The sequence below is a fragment of the Zonotrichia leucophrys genome, chromosome 1A (genome assembly GCF_028769735.1).
Source record: "Zonotrichia leucophrys gambelii isolate GWCS_2022_RI chromosome 1A, RI_Zleu_2.0, whole genome shotgun sequence".
Classification (NCBI taxonomy): domain Eukaryota; kingdom Metazoa; phylum Chordata; class Aves; order Passeriformes; family Passerellidae; genus Zonotrichia; species Zonotrichia leucophrys.
This window is the reverse complement of record NC_088170.1, coordinates 36,146,329-36,162,422: the sequence shown is the minus strand read 5'-3', so window position 1 is coordinate 36,162,422 and position 16,094 is coordinate 36,146,329. Positions and strand designations below refer to the sequence as shown.

Sequence of the window (16,094 nt, the reverse complement as noted above, 5' to 3'; positions counted from 1 at the left end):
TTCTCAGTCTGGAGAGGTTTCTCCAAAACAGATAAATTCTGGCCCTGCTATTTCACCCTGGGATGGTGAACTATCCATACAGTTTGTCATATCTGGAGCTGCTTCTTTCTACAGCCTTTCCAGATGTACCTTAGTAATGGGATTGTACTCTACTGGAAATTGGCAGCTGCTGGCTTTTTTAGGGTACTCCAGCCCTTGTACCACACACAGATTCATAAGTTGTTTACTAACCAGGTTCAGTCAGCATCAGGTATTTCATCTGCCTCCTGACCTACTTCTTTTTGCTTACTTGGGGAAGCAGAGCAGTGGAAATGGCTGGGGAAAAAGGGCTCTGCAGAACGTCCACCTCACAGCACCAGCACTGTGAACTGTAAAACAACAGGTAGCAGTGATAATGGTCACAGTAAATAATGCAATGTCTCCAAACCCAGTTTTTATATGGGCCAAACACTGCTTCAGCTGCAGGGTCTCGGGATCTCGGCAGTGGTTTTAGCACCCAAGCTGTGTCTCCTCGTGCGTGGGGAAAACTCTGTTCTGGACTCCAGAAGATCACAGACTTCATCCATTGCCCTGGTGCAGGTCTCGAGGTTGTCAGCCAGCTTCTGAATTTTGGCCTTGAGCACAGCCTGGCTTACTTTGGTGGCCTCCTTTGTGCATTCTGGCACGAGGAAGCTGTGGGAGCCGCAGAGGACCATGAAGCAGACGGAGTTGTAGAGCGAGATGGACGCCCTCTTCTCCGACTGCCGCAGCGCCGGGTCGCCCGGGCCCTGCCCCCGGCGAAGGAACTCCAGGCAGCCCAGTATTTCCCTCATCTGTTTCCGACAAGTCACCGCAATTTCCTGCACCTTCCTCACCTCCCGGGAATTGCAGAGCACCAAGGAGAGGTCGGAAGTGATGCTGACGGCGCCGCCGGCCGTGGCCAGGCCCAGGCCCACGGCCGAGGCCAGCAGAGAGGCTCCGAGCGTGGCGGGGCTCAGGGACAGCCCCAGGATGGCCGTGAGCGCCCCGGCGGCCGTCAGGGCGCTCCCGCTGACGTTGGCGATCAGGGAGCTGCGGCGGAGCTGGCTGAGTTTCCGAGCTGCCCGATGGAGGTGCGCGATTTGGCCGCGCAGCCTCTGCCGCTGCTCCAGCAGGGCCGCGTGGAAGTGCTGCGTGGGGTCTGCTGTGGGCACGAAGGCAGCACCGTCCCTCTCCATGGCTTCTGTCCAGAGAAAGCAAAGTCTGGGGTGGGATCTATGTCAAAAAAGCCCCGTGAGACATGCTCATCCTGGACCACCCTTTCAGGGATGGCATCCAGCCAAATTTTTGTTGCTTCAGCCCAGCTACAAGAAAAGGTTTTCCATCTGCACACACGTGCACACTCACGTACACGCCCCCCCCCCATATGAATGTGCACATTTAATTACGTTTTCCACTGTAACTTTCAGACAGCAAAACTTTAAAATGTTTTTCTTTATCCCTGCAAAGACTGAAGTATCCTAAGGACTGGGGTGGGAGGTGCTGTTACCCTTATCTCTGTGAAGACACAAAAGGTCTTTTGAAACCTGGGGACAGAAATTCCCCTGAGGTTAGGTGACTCAGTGCCCAGAGCAGTAATGCTGCCAGAACTAATCTGTTGCCCCCCTGATGGGATTCAGAGGATCTGCAATGTAGAAGGACATCTTTCACAAGAAAGGTCAGACTGCAAGGAGGTGAAAGCTACCCTCCCAGGTTTTTGTATAGGGGTGATTTCCTATTAAAGGAGGACAGAGAAGCTGCTGAATGGAATCTATGTCTGGATTTTGCATATAGGAGGTGAGGAGCTTATTAATGCTTTGGATGGGTATTGTGAACATCCTTCCTTTCTTTAAGCTTCATCAACTCGAGGCCCCCTGCAGCATGGGTTTTTTTCCTACTGTAACCTGGTGTCATTGTATGAACAAAGATGGGAACTATTGTTCTGTGGTCATAAATAACCAGTTACAGTGGCAAGGAGGCCTCTGAACCTTGTTAGTAAGAGTCATGAAGAGCACATGGGAAAAGCAGGCCCATTTTTAGTGTGCACTCCCTGGCAGTTGGGGAAGCAGGGGAAATACAGAGGGCTGTGAATAGAAAAGGCTTGAAAACTGCTGGGTCTGGAAAACCTCCCCTGGCAAGACAGCAGGAGAGGCTTCACTTCTAGGAGATGAATCTACAGTATATCTGTACTAGACAGTCTCTGTTTGCTGTCTCTGTTCATTGCCACAAGTGCAGAAAGAAATGTTCCAATAAATATTTTCAGGTTGCTCTAGGGATGCAAAATGCTCTACAAAGGAAGCCAGCAACTTCAATCCTGCTTACAGGGAACCTGAGGCAACAGAGCCAACAGGAATGGTGGTGTAGCTGATTGTCTGGTAGAAGTAGAGTTTCTGTGCTTCACCACACTGCACTGTGCACAGAGCTGTGCTGCCTCTGCACCTAGCAAGGTCCAGCCATAGAGCTGAGGAGCTGTTTGGAGCCCATAATGCCCTCACAGCCAAAAGGAGTCTCTGCAGCAGAAAGACCCTGTCACTAACCCAACTGAGCAAAACTATTCATTGCTGCAGGCACCTTTTCACTTCAAAATCTTCTGTACTGTGGGAACTGAAGGTGCCTGGTCCCTCATAAAGTCACACTATGTAGATAGGATCCTTGGGGCTTCATTCTGCAGAATCCTCATGTTTCAGAAGGAGAAAACTTTGTACCATAGTCTTTCCATATGGAAGAGTATTCGTAAGTAATTCTCACTGCAATCTTTCCCCCTTCTGCTAACTTGTCCTAATCCATCTCACACAGATCTTTCAAGACACCCCCCATGCCCTTCAGGAAATGCCCCCAGTCTCTCTTGGTGTCATTGGGTCATTTGAATCACTTAGTACATTGTGCTTCTCTCAACTGGAGGCTATGTCCTATTATTTTTACACTATAATTAGAAATAAAGCTGGAAACACACAAGGACTAACACTAATCTAAATGGATACCAACATTGAAATGAACACTGAGCATATCACCAATAACTTAACAACAGATCAATATGATGATCATTATATATGTCAGTTCCTGTAACCTCTCAATAATTTGTTCTGAAGATTTAGTTGCTGAGAACTGTCTCAGGTAATAACAGCTACTATCACACTGAATTATTAGAACAATCATTCCAAATATATATATATATTATTAGAACAATCTATTATATATATTATATATATTATTAGAACAATCATTCCAAATATAGCATAGGCCATGTAGTGATGCAAATCTTTTGACAGTGATTAATGCCAGCAGAAAGGGAAAAAAACATTCCTGCTCTTAGAGAAAAATCTCCCCAGCACTAAAGGTATACATTAGTCCAAAGCCTGCAAACACTTTCCTAATAGAGTACTCAAAGACACTCAAAAAATTACTGGTTCAAACTCACCTTCAGTTTCCAGCCACCCTCCCAGAAGACAAATTTTGATCTGTTTCTGGAGGAGACCAATTTATAGCTCCTGTGGACCAATTGCTGCGACGGGAATGCTTTGCCTCATACTGGGAGTTTGCCATTTCCTGCTCTCCCTTGTGCAGAAGGATGTGACACACTGGAAAGTGACCTGTGGGACAGTGAGCACACACCATGTTCAGGAAACGATCCCTGCGAATGAACATTGTGTGTTCACTTTTCCTGAAGTGTGGGGTGGAAAAAAAGTTTAAAAATCGCAGCCTATTCCTGGCTGTGAGCTAGTGCAGACATTCCCTGCAGGGAACAGTTGCCTTTCCTTTCCCTGAAATAGCAACTGACTTTACTCTGTGCTGGAGCTGCCAATTGTTTGATGACTGAAGTTTCCCCCCACTACACATCTAGAGCCAGGGGAGCTATCAGCCAGCCAACTGCTCCATTCAAGGCCAGTGTACTTTTAAAATCCCAGCTCTTTGGGAAAATCCATAAAAGGGAAGCAGCCCCGCAGCGAGATCATTGCTCTGAATTCCCATCCCTTCTCCTTCCCAGTACATAAAAACATGCTGCAAAAGGAGTGATCACCCTGTGTTTTTACTCTATTTCTTACCCATAGGCACCACAATGGTTGAGAAACAGACCTGTTTTCCTGAAGGGCCTGCCCAGCAATCAGTAATCAGAAGGAAAGTATCATTTGCCTCCTCTGTTCTGCTGCCTGCTGTTGCCTGGCAGTTGTGCCAGACAGTTGTGGCTAGAGGGAAGAAGTGATGAAGGTGCTGGGGAGGAACAGCCTGAGTGCCACTCCTGATGCTGCCTTCCATGCTGAAACAAGACCAGTTTTAATCAAAGATTCTTTTGATGGGGTCAGGAAAAATAACTGTTTTGATGGCACTCAGTGGTGTGCATGCCACGTATCTTCATTGACACAGGGTCCTGGGGACAATTCTAATGAGCAGCTGTGCTTGAAGATGGGGCATCTGCTTTCTTGTTTGGTGGATTCTTGCTCTTTAGGACTATTTGTTGACAGGAATGCTCTGATTTTGCCCCTGACCTATTTAATTTGAAAGCTATTTACCTGTAACTGAATGGTGAAGCTTTCCTGTTGAATTTGTGGGATGTGTAGCCACACCATCACTGGAGCTGACCTTTAAAAGGGCTGAGACTGTAAAGCAGCAGGCAGGGAGAGGAGAAGGCTAGGATTATTCATTTCAACAGCAACTTAGTTTTCAATTATTTTAAAATAGGTGTGAAATAGTATATCAAATGTTTTTTCAGGGGTGGAGCTACATGAGATGAAATATTAATGAAAAAATAAATAGCATGGAAAAGTTATTTCAACCTGTCACAGACATGAAAAGAGAAAACATCATTTTAAAGATGCCTGAATGTGCAGTTCTGGTCTGTTACAGTCTGTACATACTGCACGTTAACAGGAAGGTGAGCTTTGACACTGAAGGAAACTGTGCTTCAGCCCTTCCCTTTGTTTTAGCAAACGTGTGCTTGAATTGGAGCCCATCTGCCTTGGCAAGGGCTTGCAGTTGATGGAGAGTTCTTTTCTCACATTCCCAAATAGAATAGGGCACTTTTTTTTCATGTGACTATGTCTGTGTTAGAATTTGTGCCTTGTTAGAATAATGTCCTTGTTAGGACAGAGAGTTTTGGTAAAAGTGAAATAACAAAGAAAAGGAAAAAAAGGGGTTCAGAATGAGCCTAAGATGATGACATAGTTTTGGATGATCCCCTTCCTTTCCCAGTTTTCTTCCTTCGATATACTCAGCTGAAATATACTTCAATATACTCATTGTCAGAAATTCCTGCAATGCTCCCTCTGTGGGCAAGGACCTGATTGATGAAGGTGCAGAAGAAACAACTCATTTTTCTTAGACTGTTCCCTCCCAGACTTTCATGTCCCCTGAAAGATCTGCACTTCACCAAGATCACATGTTGGTCTTGGCCAAGGATGGTTTCTCACAGGAATCATCCCTGGGCTCCTCCACTTTTAAAGAGAGTGTTTCCCCATAATCCACCCCTATAATCAGGTACATATCCAGAAAGTATGGATTTCACATGAGCAGCTACAGATGTCAATGTGATTTTAGAGAAGAGACATATATTATAAAAAGAAACATTATTTCCGAGGAAGTGGCCGTACCACAGCATTTTGCTATTTGCTATCTGCTGACACTCACAAACATCCCTCTGGTGAGACTGCTGGTCTTCTCTCCCACTGATAATTAGAAAGACCAGCTCCAGCAAAGGTGAGCAGGTGGGAATGAGAGCTGGATGGGAGAAAAGTGTCTTCTTTGGGCACCTGCCAAGGACTGAAAGGCTTCTAGTGCCATTAGTGCACTTGCCCAGATGGAAGTACATCTGCTGGTCACTAGGTAGGTTCCAGGAGCCTGCTTGGAGTGAACCTTAGCTTATCAGGGATCTCCAGATGTGTGGAGGAGGTCAGACCTTCACTGGGTGGCTCTGCAAGCTGGGGAAGCCTGGCCACACTGCCTCTCTGCTGGTGACCTTGGGCTTGATGCTGGAAGGGGCACCAGCAGGTGTTTCACAATGACCCTGGCCAAAAATGGTACCTCTGCTCCACCCTTTCCCATCCAGCCACATCCTCTTGGAATGCCTGAGGGCACACTCTGGGAGCAGGTGACCAGAAAAGGGAAGGAAGGATGTTTTATTGCCTCAGCTCTTTTCCTTTCAGGGGATTTTGGCAGAAAGGACTGGTTTTTGGCTCCTGGTCTCTCCAGCAGATGGGATATATGTCTGATCTGAAGCTGTTTGCAGCTACTGTGATGTAGCATTTGAACACAAATGTGTAAAATTTGAAGCTGGAGTTTCAAATAAACACTTCCTTTACTAACATTGTTTTGATCAAATAACTGAGAAAACTTGAGTAAATTTATACACTTATATACCATCTTTCTAACAGATTTCTGCCATGCTTGGTACTTTCAACCTTAACTACTGGACTCTGGAGCTACAAGCTGTCTTTTTTTTTTTTATTTTCTTTTTCAATTGTATCAAAGACAAATCTTAACTTTTCGCAGCAAGATGTTAATTCCAAATCAGCAGAAACTAGAATAGGTCAAAACTAAAACAAAGAAAGCAAATTGGAACAAAAGGGCTGTGTCAGCTTTTAGTAACCTTACCAGCAGATCCAAATTAATTTTTTGAAAGCATTCTAGAATGTGACAGGCTGCTCTGGGCTCTGGTCACCGGTGTATGTGGGTTTGAAGAAAGCTGCAAAGAGCAGAGCAGAGTGGAGGGAGCAGGAAAGCCTGTGGGATGATAACACCTCTTGTTAGCTCCATTTAAGCAGAAAATTAGCCAAGCACACTGCCTGTGCCTGCTTTGTGAGCAAGCATTCATGGAACAAAAACTCCATCCTAAATTGCCTTGTCAAAACCCTGTCAGCAGCATTTGCAGAGACTGAGTATTTATTTGGATGTGGAGAATGAATCCCTGCAATGCATTTAAAGAGAGCAGCTTATTTGCCATTTGCCAGCTTTAGTTCCATGTTCAGTGCAGGCTGTGTGGCACAAGGCTCTGGTTTACAGAGGAGCAGCTCCTCACGGTGCCCGTGAGCCTGGCACTGGCTGTGGCACAGCTGGCACTGGAATTCAGCACAGCCGCCCGTGGGCTCTGCTGGCACCAGCACTGCAGAAATAAGGTGACATGCATCTCCAGGGCAAGGGTGGCTTCCATCCCTCCAGGACTACAGAAAACATATTTCCAGGGCTGCAAAGAAACCTGTTATGTTGGTAAAAGGTAGAAACTAGGTAACCTGGTTTCTCGTGTCTCTTTTCAAATGGACTTCTTGATGGCTGAGTTCACAAGGCAGCATTTCTCTTGAAAGAAGGAAGTCTGGATTCTTCTCAGCTACAAAATCTACTTATTTTTGTAAAACTTTCAAGGAGTCAGTGTCTTTGAAATCTTGGCTGCTTTGTCAAATTCTGGCTGGGAGTGCCTAGGAGCCTCAAAAGCTGCTGTGTTACATTGACTAACCCTCCCATCTGGCACAACAGAAACAGGACAGAGACACAGAGGCCTAAAGAAGTCCAGGAAATGTTAAAAATTGTTACCTTGAGCTTCAGCTAGAGATGCATGGCACCTCATTTCAGCCCTGTTTAGAGGTTCACACACAGTCAGTTTATTCACACTCTGAAGCTCCCTCTAGAGATAGGAGAAGGAAGAGTCATCCCCAAAAGTCCATCTCTTCCAGGCCCCTGCTCTATAATATGTGACAAATTATAGACAGCAATTCTTTATCCCTTTCCTGCCTCATTCTGTGTCCCACAGGTTTGCTAGGTTTATGTTCCAGTTTCAAATATGCTGTCCCACAGACACTGCTCTGGGCCAGAGAGGGTCCCTTAACCAGCCCTTGCTGTCCTGCAGTGAGCAGGAGATGCTGTTGTGGAAGGAAGACTGTGTGTGGCAGTGGTGCATCTCTGCCTGTCCCCCTCATGGATTTTTCAGGTACCTTTTGACCCTGCTGACACCAGCAAGACTTGGGAACACTTCTGAACCACAGAACACTTGCACAAGAGGGATGGATCTCCTCTAGATCCAAAGAGAAATGGGCATCTGGCTATGAGCATGCAGTGTGGCCTTCTGTACCTCCCAAATATGTCATACAGGTACCACTTCTTGCATCCATACTTAACTCAGTATTCAGCAGGAATATGGCTGTTGGGATGGCCTTTATGTCCATCATGAATCAGGTCTCTGTATTTGACAAACCTGCTTTGAAAAGTGTTTGTGGACTCTGCCTTTGAGGACAAATTGCATTCTTGATACCAAAATCAGATTTTGACTGATATCTCTTGTAAGGCTCCCCTCTAGGCTGGGTATTATTTTATATTTGCAGCACATCAGACATCTAGGGATTGTTTTCAGAGCAGATGACCACATTTTGTAGTGAGCTGGTATAGCTCTAGCAAAACATGTTTTCACACTTGAAGCAGCTCTGCAGACCTGGAGTACTGGAACTGGGCAGTAAGGGTGAATATGTTCTCTTCGTGTCAGCCCTTCCTTGAACCTTGTTCAGTCAGGGAGCTGTATGGGATCTCAGAAAGCAAAAATGTTGCTGTACTTTGTGCCTCTTTACAGTGATGTCTGAAGAAGAGCATCATCTTCCTTTAGCTTCAGCACACAGCAATCACTGCACCTGGGATCCTTTCTTCTTCTGTAGGCAGGTCTTCCCACAGGCAGTGGTCATGAGGGAGCCTAGGAAACAGCAGCCTCCTTCCCTAAAATCTGCTCCTCAGGAGGAATCTTTTCTCCACAGCATGGTGGATTGCAAGTAGGCACTGATAATCAGGCCGCCTACTTCTCACCACTTTTATATTTGGGGAAGCATATGGTGGCTGACGCATTTCCTGATGTAAACTCAAAAATCACATCAGTTTGGATGCTCTGATTATCAACATGGAGCTACAAACAATTCATTTCCTTGCTGTTCTGCAGCATATTCAATGACCTTTGGAGGTTCCTGTTCTCTCCTGATATGTAGGGAAACAGAGGCAGGGAGGAAGCCAATGGTTTGCTCATTGCCTCCAGGGCAGAAGAAGTGGTGAATGGAGGTGGCCTTAGTTTCAGATGAATGTTTGCTCCCTGAAGCAACCCTCTGACCCGACACAGCTTTTATAATACTGATCAGGTCATGATTTTAAATTCCCTTGTTCTGGGCCTTTGATGGTTGAGACTTTCCCATGTTTAAGGAGATATCATATCTGTTCTCTTTATATTTCTTGGAAAAGAAAAGGTTTCTGTAAGCCAACAAGAATATTTCTCTTGTAAGGATTCTGGAAGAAAATGTCCTTTTTTTTAGATTATTAATATGGAAGTGATTGGACAGCTGTAATAGGAGTCCTTGTTTGAATAGATGTCAGCAAGAAGGAAAGAATATTGCTTCATGCTGGTAATTTAAAAAAAAGGTCTTAGAATCTGTTCATCACGTCATCAAAACTGCCAGAAGAGTTAGTGGAAAAGGAACAAGAGACACAAAGATGTATTCAGGATCCCACAACTAAGCACTTTACATAACAGACCTTACATATGCTGAAAAATAAGGTGGTGAAGCAGCCCACCAGGAGCATTCCTCCTCCTCTAGCTCTTCTCTGAATTTGCCTGCTTGCCCAAATTCATGCATTTCTCCTGTCTTAACAGGTGCAGTGATACCAGCAGCTATTTTTGCTCTTGGCTCAGGGCAGCATTTCAGCTTCTGGACATCTGTGCCAAACTGTTCCTTTCCTTTGCTGACTCTGAATCCCAGTGTCCTCTAGAAAAGTGCTGGGAACATCATCTTCGATCCTCCAGCAACACAGGGGCAGGAGAGGGGTAACATCTTCTTCCTCTAGGGTTCCCATAGGGTTCCCATCCACCTCTTCTGAGCCATTATGAGCTTGTTTTTAGGAGGTGGTAGCTCATCTTCCTGGCTTCTCTGCAGAAAGTGGAGGAGTTGCAGGTGGTTGCTCTCTGCCTGACCAGGGTGGGCACCAAAGGGGAGCCAGTGAACCCCAAGAGCTGCAGTCAGCCAGCAGTTTAAGACCAGCTGCCTCAGAGGAATTAAAAGTGCCTAAGGGATGTGAATGTCATGGTTCAGAGTGGGATGGGAAAAGATGTGAGTCCCCACCAGGAGTTGGAGACCTGTACATTGCCACCCAAACCAAAACCGTGGGTCAGGATTTTCTCCAGACAGCAGCTGAAAGGTGGAACAAGCTGCTCTTCCTGCTGTCCCCTTTGGGTTTTGTGACTGCTGCATGGGATGGAAATGCTATTATTTTAGAAGGATGTTTTGGAAACTGAAGCTGGCTGCTCTTGAGATGTTTCCTTGTGAGGGTGCTGAAATGAAGGTGCAAGGGTGTTTCAGATGCAGCTGACTGCTCTGGGCCCTACAAAAGGTGAGCCAAGCCATTCCCACATTTTTATGTGTTTGATGGCAGAAGAGTTGGGAATTACCAAAGTGAGGTGCAGGAACTGTTGTTCCTGGCCTAAACTTGGTGAGTACATCCAGTGTCAATAAGTACAAGTGGCAGTAGAGTTTTGTTATAACTGAAATCTGCTTCTGTCTCCACTAGGACTGAAATCAAACATCTGCATGCAACTTGGCCAAAAGTGCTCCCTGTTGTCTGGATCTAGACAGCTGCTGAACCAGTGGCTCTGAGAGCCTTTTACAGTCCCTGCTTGCCCAAGGAGGGCACTGTCAGGGCACCACCAGCCCTGCCATCCCTGCCCAGCATCTCCTGGGGCTCCCCAACCCTGTTCTGGTCCCAGGAGGCCATTCCAGTCCCCCTGGAGCCATCAGCCCTTGTGCCAACAACACAGAAATAGGGCCAGGCTCAAGCTCACCACAGCCCTGCCTGGCCATGGTCCCACTGCCCCAAGGAGCATCCAATGCCCAGAGCTGGGGCTGAGCCCAGAGCCCCTCTCCAGGCCTCATCCTGATCCCACCTGCACCTGAATTCTTGGCCTTGCCCATGTGTGTGTATGGCAGGGAGCTCAGGTTTGTGGCAAATTAAAAGTTAAAATAAGCAGACAAATTCACTACATTTTGAACAGGTTTTGGTTTTTGGGTTGTTTTTTTTTTTTTGTTTTTTTTTTTTTTTTTTTTTACAAAATTAGATTAACCATCTCTGAGGTTTTTTTTTTGCTGACAGGAAATGTTGAGAATTAACATCTATAGCTGGGCCTCAGCAGGAGAAGGGTAGAAAACGTGAATCAGAATAAAATTGGAGGATCTGAGCAACTGTATTTTTGAGAATTGTGAATGACTCTCAGTTCTCCTATCTCCGAAACAGAGATGGGCTTTACATGTTTGGGAAAACCACGGCAATGTGAAATGCAGTGCAGTTAGGTGTTCATGTGGAAAAGTCATAAGGAAGGGGAGGAATAGGAAAAAGAGTTGAAGAATTGAAGAATTATCCTCAGTATGAGTACACTGGGCCTTTGTAAGGTCCTTTTCCTGGGGCTTTTAATGACATCTATGGTGGCCACTTGGCTTTGTGTCCTAGATCCAAATATCACAAAAGGGACATGCAATGATTGAAAAGAACATGCAATAAGTGGAAAGCTACCCCAATTTTGCAATTTTTTTAGTTGGCTAGCAGGCACTAAGTTTGGTTTGGATTACTATATATTTTTACAAGTTAACAGGCATTTGTTACTGGTTAAAATAATCTATACTTTCCATGCTGTCTGGGAAGGGGTCTAAGGGGCTTTCAGATCTGATCTCTTGCAGTCCAAGCTGGCTCACATTGATAGTACCTGCAAAAAATAAATAGTTTTGTAGGATTTTCTGGCAGATTCTTGCTGCTCTAGCAGAGATCTCTGTCCATACTGACAGTGCATGCAGAGACCAGACAGCCTGGAATGCCACTCAGATCCTGCTGTTCCTGATTTCACCTCTTCTAGGGTGAGGCAGCAAGGCTGGCTGTAATTGTGATGGTAAATGCATGAGAGGGAGGGAGAATCTCTCCCAGCAAGGATCCTTCCTAGCTGTTCTTTTTCATGTCTGCATTGCAGGGCAATATGTGCTGCTACCCCTATCTTAATTAAGTTTGACCATGACTGGAGTAATGATCTCTGGCACACAACTTCAGGTTTTTGTGCTGCTAATCACAAAAGAAACAGCAGGTTTTGGGGGAGGAGGGTGACCCACAGTCTTTGTGTATTTACTACTGTATGAGGTGATGCTGTATTCCTATCTCCTTGTAGGGCTTGATTATTCTCTTACACTTCTGCATCCTTCCCCTAATAAAAATGACTTGACTGCTTGTATATAAAATGGTCATGAGATTATAGAATCTTTGTACAAATAAGGAAAGGGAATATTGGAATAAAAACAGAAGAGGAAAATCAAGTAGGAGCCCCTAAAACAATTACAAAATTTAGCCTCAAGTTGCTCAATTTAACATTTGATAGAGAATGGTGGAGACAAAAGTGGAGCGAGATGAGGACTACCACGATGTGTGGCAGTGTTGCTGTGGCACATACTGAGAAGCTTTTCCTCTGGAGATGGTTGGTGTTGTGGTTGGCACCACCATACAGGATTTAGGCATACAGCTGTGTGCCAGATGTCTGTGTAAAGGAAAACAGTCTTGGGAATATTACATTACAGGCTGGAGGGAAGTGTGCTATTGTGATGCATTATTACGCTTGTAAAATAAGATTTGCAGAGAATGGGGGAGGCAGAAAGGCTTCTGTCCCAACACAGGTATTGCATTGGTGATTGCAGAGTTGGTGAGTACAAAACCTACTCAGACACTGTAGCACATTTAGTTTTTAAGGGACATCAAGGATTCTACCAGACCTAGATGGGACAGAGCAGACACACATTCATCCACCTGATTGCAGGAAACTTTAGGGGACATCGACAATTTCACTATTCAATTCTTTATGCTCCCTACTACTACATGGAGAAAATGTCATACAGTCAAGTTCTCTTGGCTTTATAAAATTTCCAGTGAGCCTTACTCTATAAACCATCCCACTTCCAACATGGTTTGAAAGCCCAGATCCAGATTTGCTGAATTTTCCATCTTATTGAACTCTCTGCCTCATCATAGCATAATAATTCCTCACCTAGGGGACCTCAATGGCAAGGAGGAGTTAGAAAGAAAACATAAATGCAAGAAAAATGTGTTTATTTTCCTGAAGTCCTTTTTACCATAATTATGCAAGAAATTGTCAAAGTGCCTGTAGGTTTTTTTGAATCAGGTTTTGTGAATTAATTGAAGACGAAGAGTCTTCCAAAATCTTCAAGATGTTTATTTTACTGTTCTTTAGTGGAATGAAATAGAGGAGCAAGATGGTATTTTTCCACTCACAGATTTTTTATCTTGTTGTAAAAGAAAAAGGGAAGTTGATCACAATTGCTCAGCATCATACCTAAACAATTCAAGTGCATTTTGTTTATGTGAGGTATAAATAAATGCAGCAATCTGACCCTGCTAAACTATTGATGGCCATTAAATTTCAAGGTAAAGGAATTGGGAACTCCTGACAGAGACACAAAACTATACCCAAAGTTGTAGCTGGTAAGAACGTATGTATGCTAATGGGGGAGTCACCACTACCTGCATAAAGAGCTTTGCTTCACTTTGTGCTGCAGCCAAAGCTTTTATGTACAGAAACTGCTGTGGCATGATCTGTAACACAGAAAAAGGGCAGTGAGCAAAAATTGTGGTTTTTCTTTCCAGCTTTAGATCAAAATATGAATAGAATGGTGCGCTGATATCTCTTGTGGACTCAAGATCTGTCCATTTCTTTTTCCATGTTAATGAATCACATGAACGAATTTTACAGATTTAGCGTTGTGTGCTCCGTTTAGAGTGTGATCTGTTTCTGTGCACCAGAGACTTACATGAAGCTCTGTGGTCCAACGCAAACGTTTTAATCTTTGGTGTTCAGCCCCCAAATTATTCCACTGATATTTCAGAGCCTTTTGCTACGTTAACAGGAAAGTGTTTCAAAGAGGGGAATAAAGTATGTGGTGTCTCATACTTCATGTATACAAGTGTGGAACATCTGGAAAAGAATTAAATCTCAGTGTTTCATAGTAGCCAGAGGTATAAACTCCAGTAGGAGAAGTGGCAGCACAGCTGTGCTACCTCACTCTCTTTGAAACAATTTTGTTTTGAAGAATGAGACTCTAACTGTTTGCTTTCTTATCTAAGGTAAAAAGGACACTCTGAAGATTGATGCTGAGTTTTCTCCATCACGTTAAATTCAAGAAGAACGTCTAATTTACAAAGAAAAACAAAACTTTTGCGTTCTCGAGATCCGTTTCCTGGACTCGGGATTTCTTGTCCCCATGTTGCTCAAGTCCAGCTCTTTTCGCGACAAGACATCAACAGGCGAAAAACAGCCGCTCCCATGGTTTCACAGATGTAGAAAAAGGACGATTTCGTGACAGATAAAATAGAAAAAGCCATTCTATTTCACCCGAGGAAGCGCTAGGCGGAGCGCGGAGCACCGGGCGGGGCGGGCCCGACCAACGCCGGCCGCGCTGCAATAACCGGGGGGGCCCGGGCCGGCCCTGCCCGTGCTCCCGGTTACACCGCGATGGCCGAGAGCGCCCGGGCCCGCCGCCAAGAAGCCGAAGAAGGCGGCGAGCGGCTCCAAGGCCCGCAAGCCCGCGGGGCCCAGCGTCACCGAGCTGATCACCAAGGCCGTGTCCGCCTCCAAGGAACGCAAGGGGCTCTCGCTCGCCGCGCTCAAGAAGGCGCTGGCCGCCGGCGGCTACGATGTGGAGAAGAACAACAGCCGCATCAAGCTGGGGCTCAAGAGCCTCGTCAGCAAGGGCACCCTGGTGCAGACCAAGGGCACCGGCGCCTCCGGCTCCTTCCGCCTCAACAAGAAACCCGGAGAAGGGAAGGAAAAGGCTCCTAAGAAGAAAAAAGCTATAGTAATCAAGCCCAGGAAGCCCGCCAGCGCCGCTAAGAAGGCGGTGACAGCAAAGAACGGTCCCAAGAAAGTTAAGCCTGCAGCCAAGAGCCCCAAGAAGGCAACAAAGGCTGCCAAGCCCAAAAAAGCGGCGGCAGAAGCCAAGACCCCTGCTAAGGCGAAAGCGGTCAAGCCCAAAGCGGCCAAGGCAAAAAAGCAGCCCACAAGAAGTAAGCCCCACGTGGAAATACGCTTGCTTCGCATTTACGCCCAACGTCTCTTTTCAGAGCCACCATCATTTAGGCAGGAATGCTGTGGCTGCCGCCGTTTTGGGGAGGGGTGTGGGGGAACAGCAGTCTGCTGGTGAATGTGCCGTTTGTGAATGTGCCGTTTGATTCCGAAACAGCTAAAGGGGCACTTGAATAGGTAGGGGTGGGTGGGGGAGGCGGGTATTGGCGCCTTGGTAGCTTTCAAAATGCCCATAAGGCGCAGGGATTGGCTACAGAAAGGCTGAGCTGCTTCCGGGAACTGGTATCAGCGCCGCCCCAGAGCGGGGCTGGGCCTGTGGCGCGGAGCCGCGTCCGGCTCTGACAGTTAAAATGTCAGAGATAACTGCTTAACGCCCCTGGTTATTCAAAATTTCCCGCGGGCTTTCGCCTCGGTAATGAAATTCAAGCTCTTTCTCTGAATTTGTGGGTGGCTCTTAAAAGAGCCTTTGGGTTTCTCTTGGTTTAAGTTCGCAGCTTTTCTGCTCACTTGGCTTTGGCCTTGTGGCTGTCGGTCTTCTTGGGCAGCAGCACGGCCTGGATGTTGGGCAGCACGCCGCCCTGCGCGATCGTCACCTTGCCCAGCAGCTTGTTGAGCTCCTCGTCGTTGCGGATGGCGAGCTGCAGGTGGCGGGGGATGATGCGCGTCTTCTTGTTGTCGCGGGCCGCGTTGCCCGCCAGCTCCAGGATCTCGGCCGTCAGGTACTCCAGCACGGCCGCCAGGTACACCGGCGCGCCCGCGCCCACGCGCTCCGCGTAGTTGCCCTTGCGCAGCAGCCGGTGCACGCGGCCCACAGGGAACTGCAGCCCGGCCCGCGACGAGCGCGACTTGGCCTTGGCCCGCGCCTTGCCGCCCTGCTTCCCGCGACCCGACATCGCTGTAGCTGAGCAAACGATGTCAGTAACTGACTACGAATATTGCAACTTCCGAGCTCGGCCTTATATACCTCTTTAGCGGACGGCGCGACTTTCGATTGGCTAAAACAGGGATGTGCCTAAAACAGCCAATA

The 16,094-nt window shown here is 46.5% G+C and overlaps 3 protein-coding genes across 3 annotated transcripts; 1 reads left to right on the top strand and 2 right to left on the bottom strand.

Moving 5' to 3' along the window:
• Positions 1-55: 55 nt before the first annotated feature.
• APOLD1 (apolipoprotein L domain containing 1) lies at positions 56-3,432 on the bottom strand. Its single transcript, XM_064731813.1, has 2 exons — positions 3,416-3,432; positions 56-1,201 (listed from the first exon to the last, which is right to left on the bottom strand). The coding sequence occupies exon 2, from the start codon at positions 1,194-1,196 to the stop codon at positions 456-458; it is 741 nt and encodes a 246-aa protein (XP_064587883.1). The 5' UTR covers positions 1,197-1,201; positions 3,416-3,432; the 3' UTR covers positions 56-455.
• A 2,356-nt stretch (positions 3,433-5,788) lies between these two features.
• LOC135458468 (histone H1.11L-like) lies at positions 5,789-15,244 on the top strand. The gene is made up of 3 exons (XM_064733640.1): positions 5,789-5,814; positions 14,507-15,093; positions 15,225-15,244. Exons 1-3 carry the CDS (start codon positions 5,789-5,791, stop codon positions 15,242-15,244), a joined length of 633 nt encoding a protein of 210 aa, XP_064589710.1.
• LOC135442421 (histone H2A-IV) lies at positions 15,046-15,980 on the bottom strand. The gene has a single exon (XM_064702208.1). It carries the CDS (start codon positions 15,958-15,960, stop codon positions 15,571-15,573), a length of 390 nt encoding a protein of 129 aa, XP_064558278.1. The 5' UTR covers positions 15,961-15,980; the 3' UTR covers positions 15,046-15,570.
• Positions 15,981-16,094: the final 114 nt, after the last annotated feature.

Coding starts and splice junctions, on each gene's coding strand:
- APOLD1 (XM_064731813.1), bottom strand. CDS start 1,196: ATGGAGAGGGACGGTGCTGCCTTCGTGCCCACAGCAGACCCCACGCAG.
- LOC135458468 (XM_064733640.1), top strand. CDS start 5,789: ATGGAAGTACATCTGCTGGTCACTAG. Junction 5,815..14,506: donor GTACATCTGCTGGTCACTAG/GTAGGTTCCAGG, acceptor GCGATGGCCGAG/AGCGCCCGGGCCCGCCGCCA. Junction 15,094..15,224: donor GCTTCGCATTTACGCCCAAC/GTCTCTTTTCAG, acceptor ATTCCGAAACAG/CTAAAGGGGCACTTGAATAG.
- LOC135442421 (XM_064702208.1), bottom strand. CDS start 15,960: ATGTCGGGTCGCGGGAAGCAGGGCGGCAAGGCGCGGGCCAAGGCCAAG.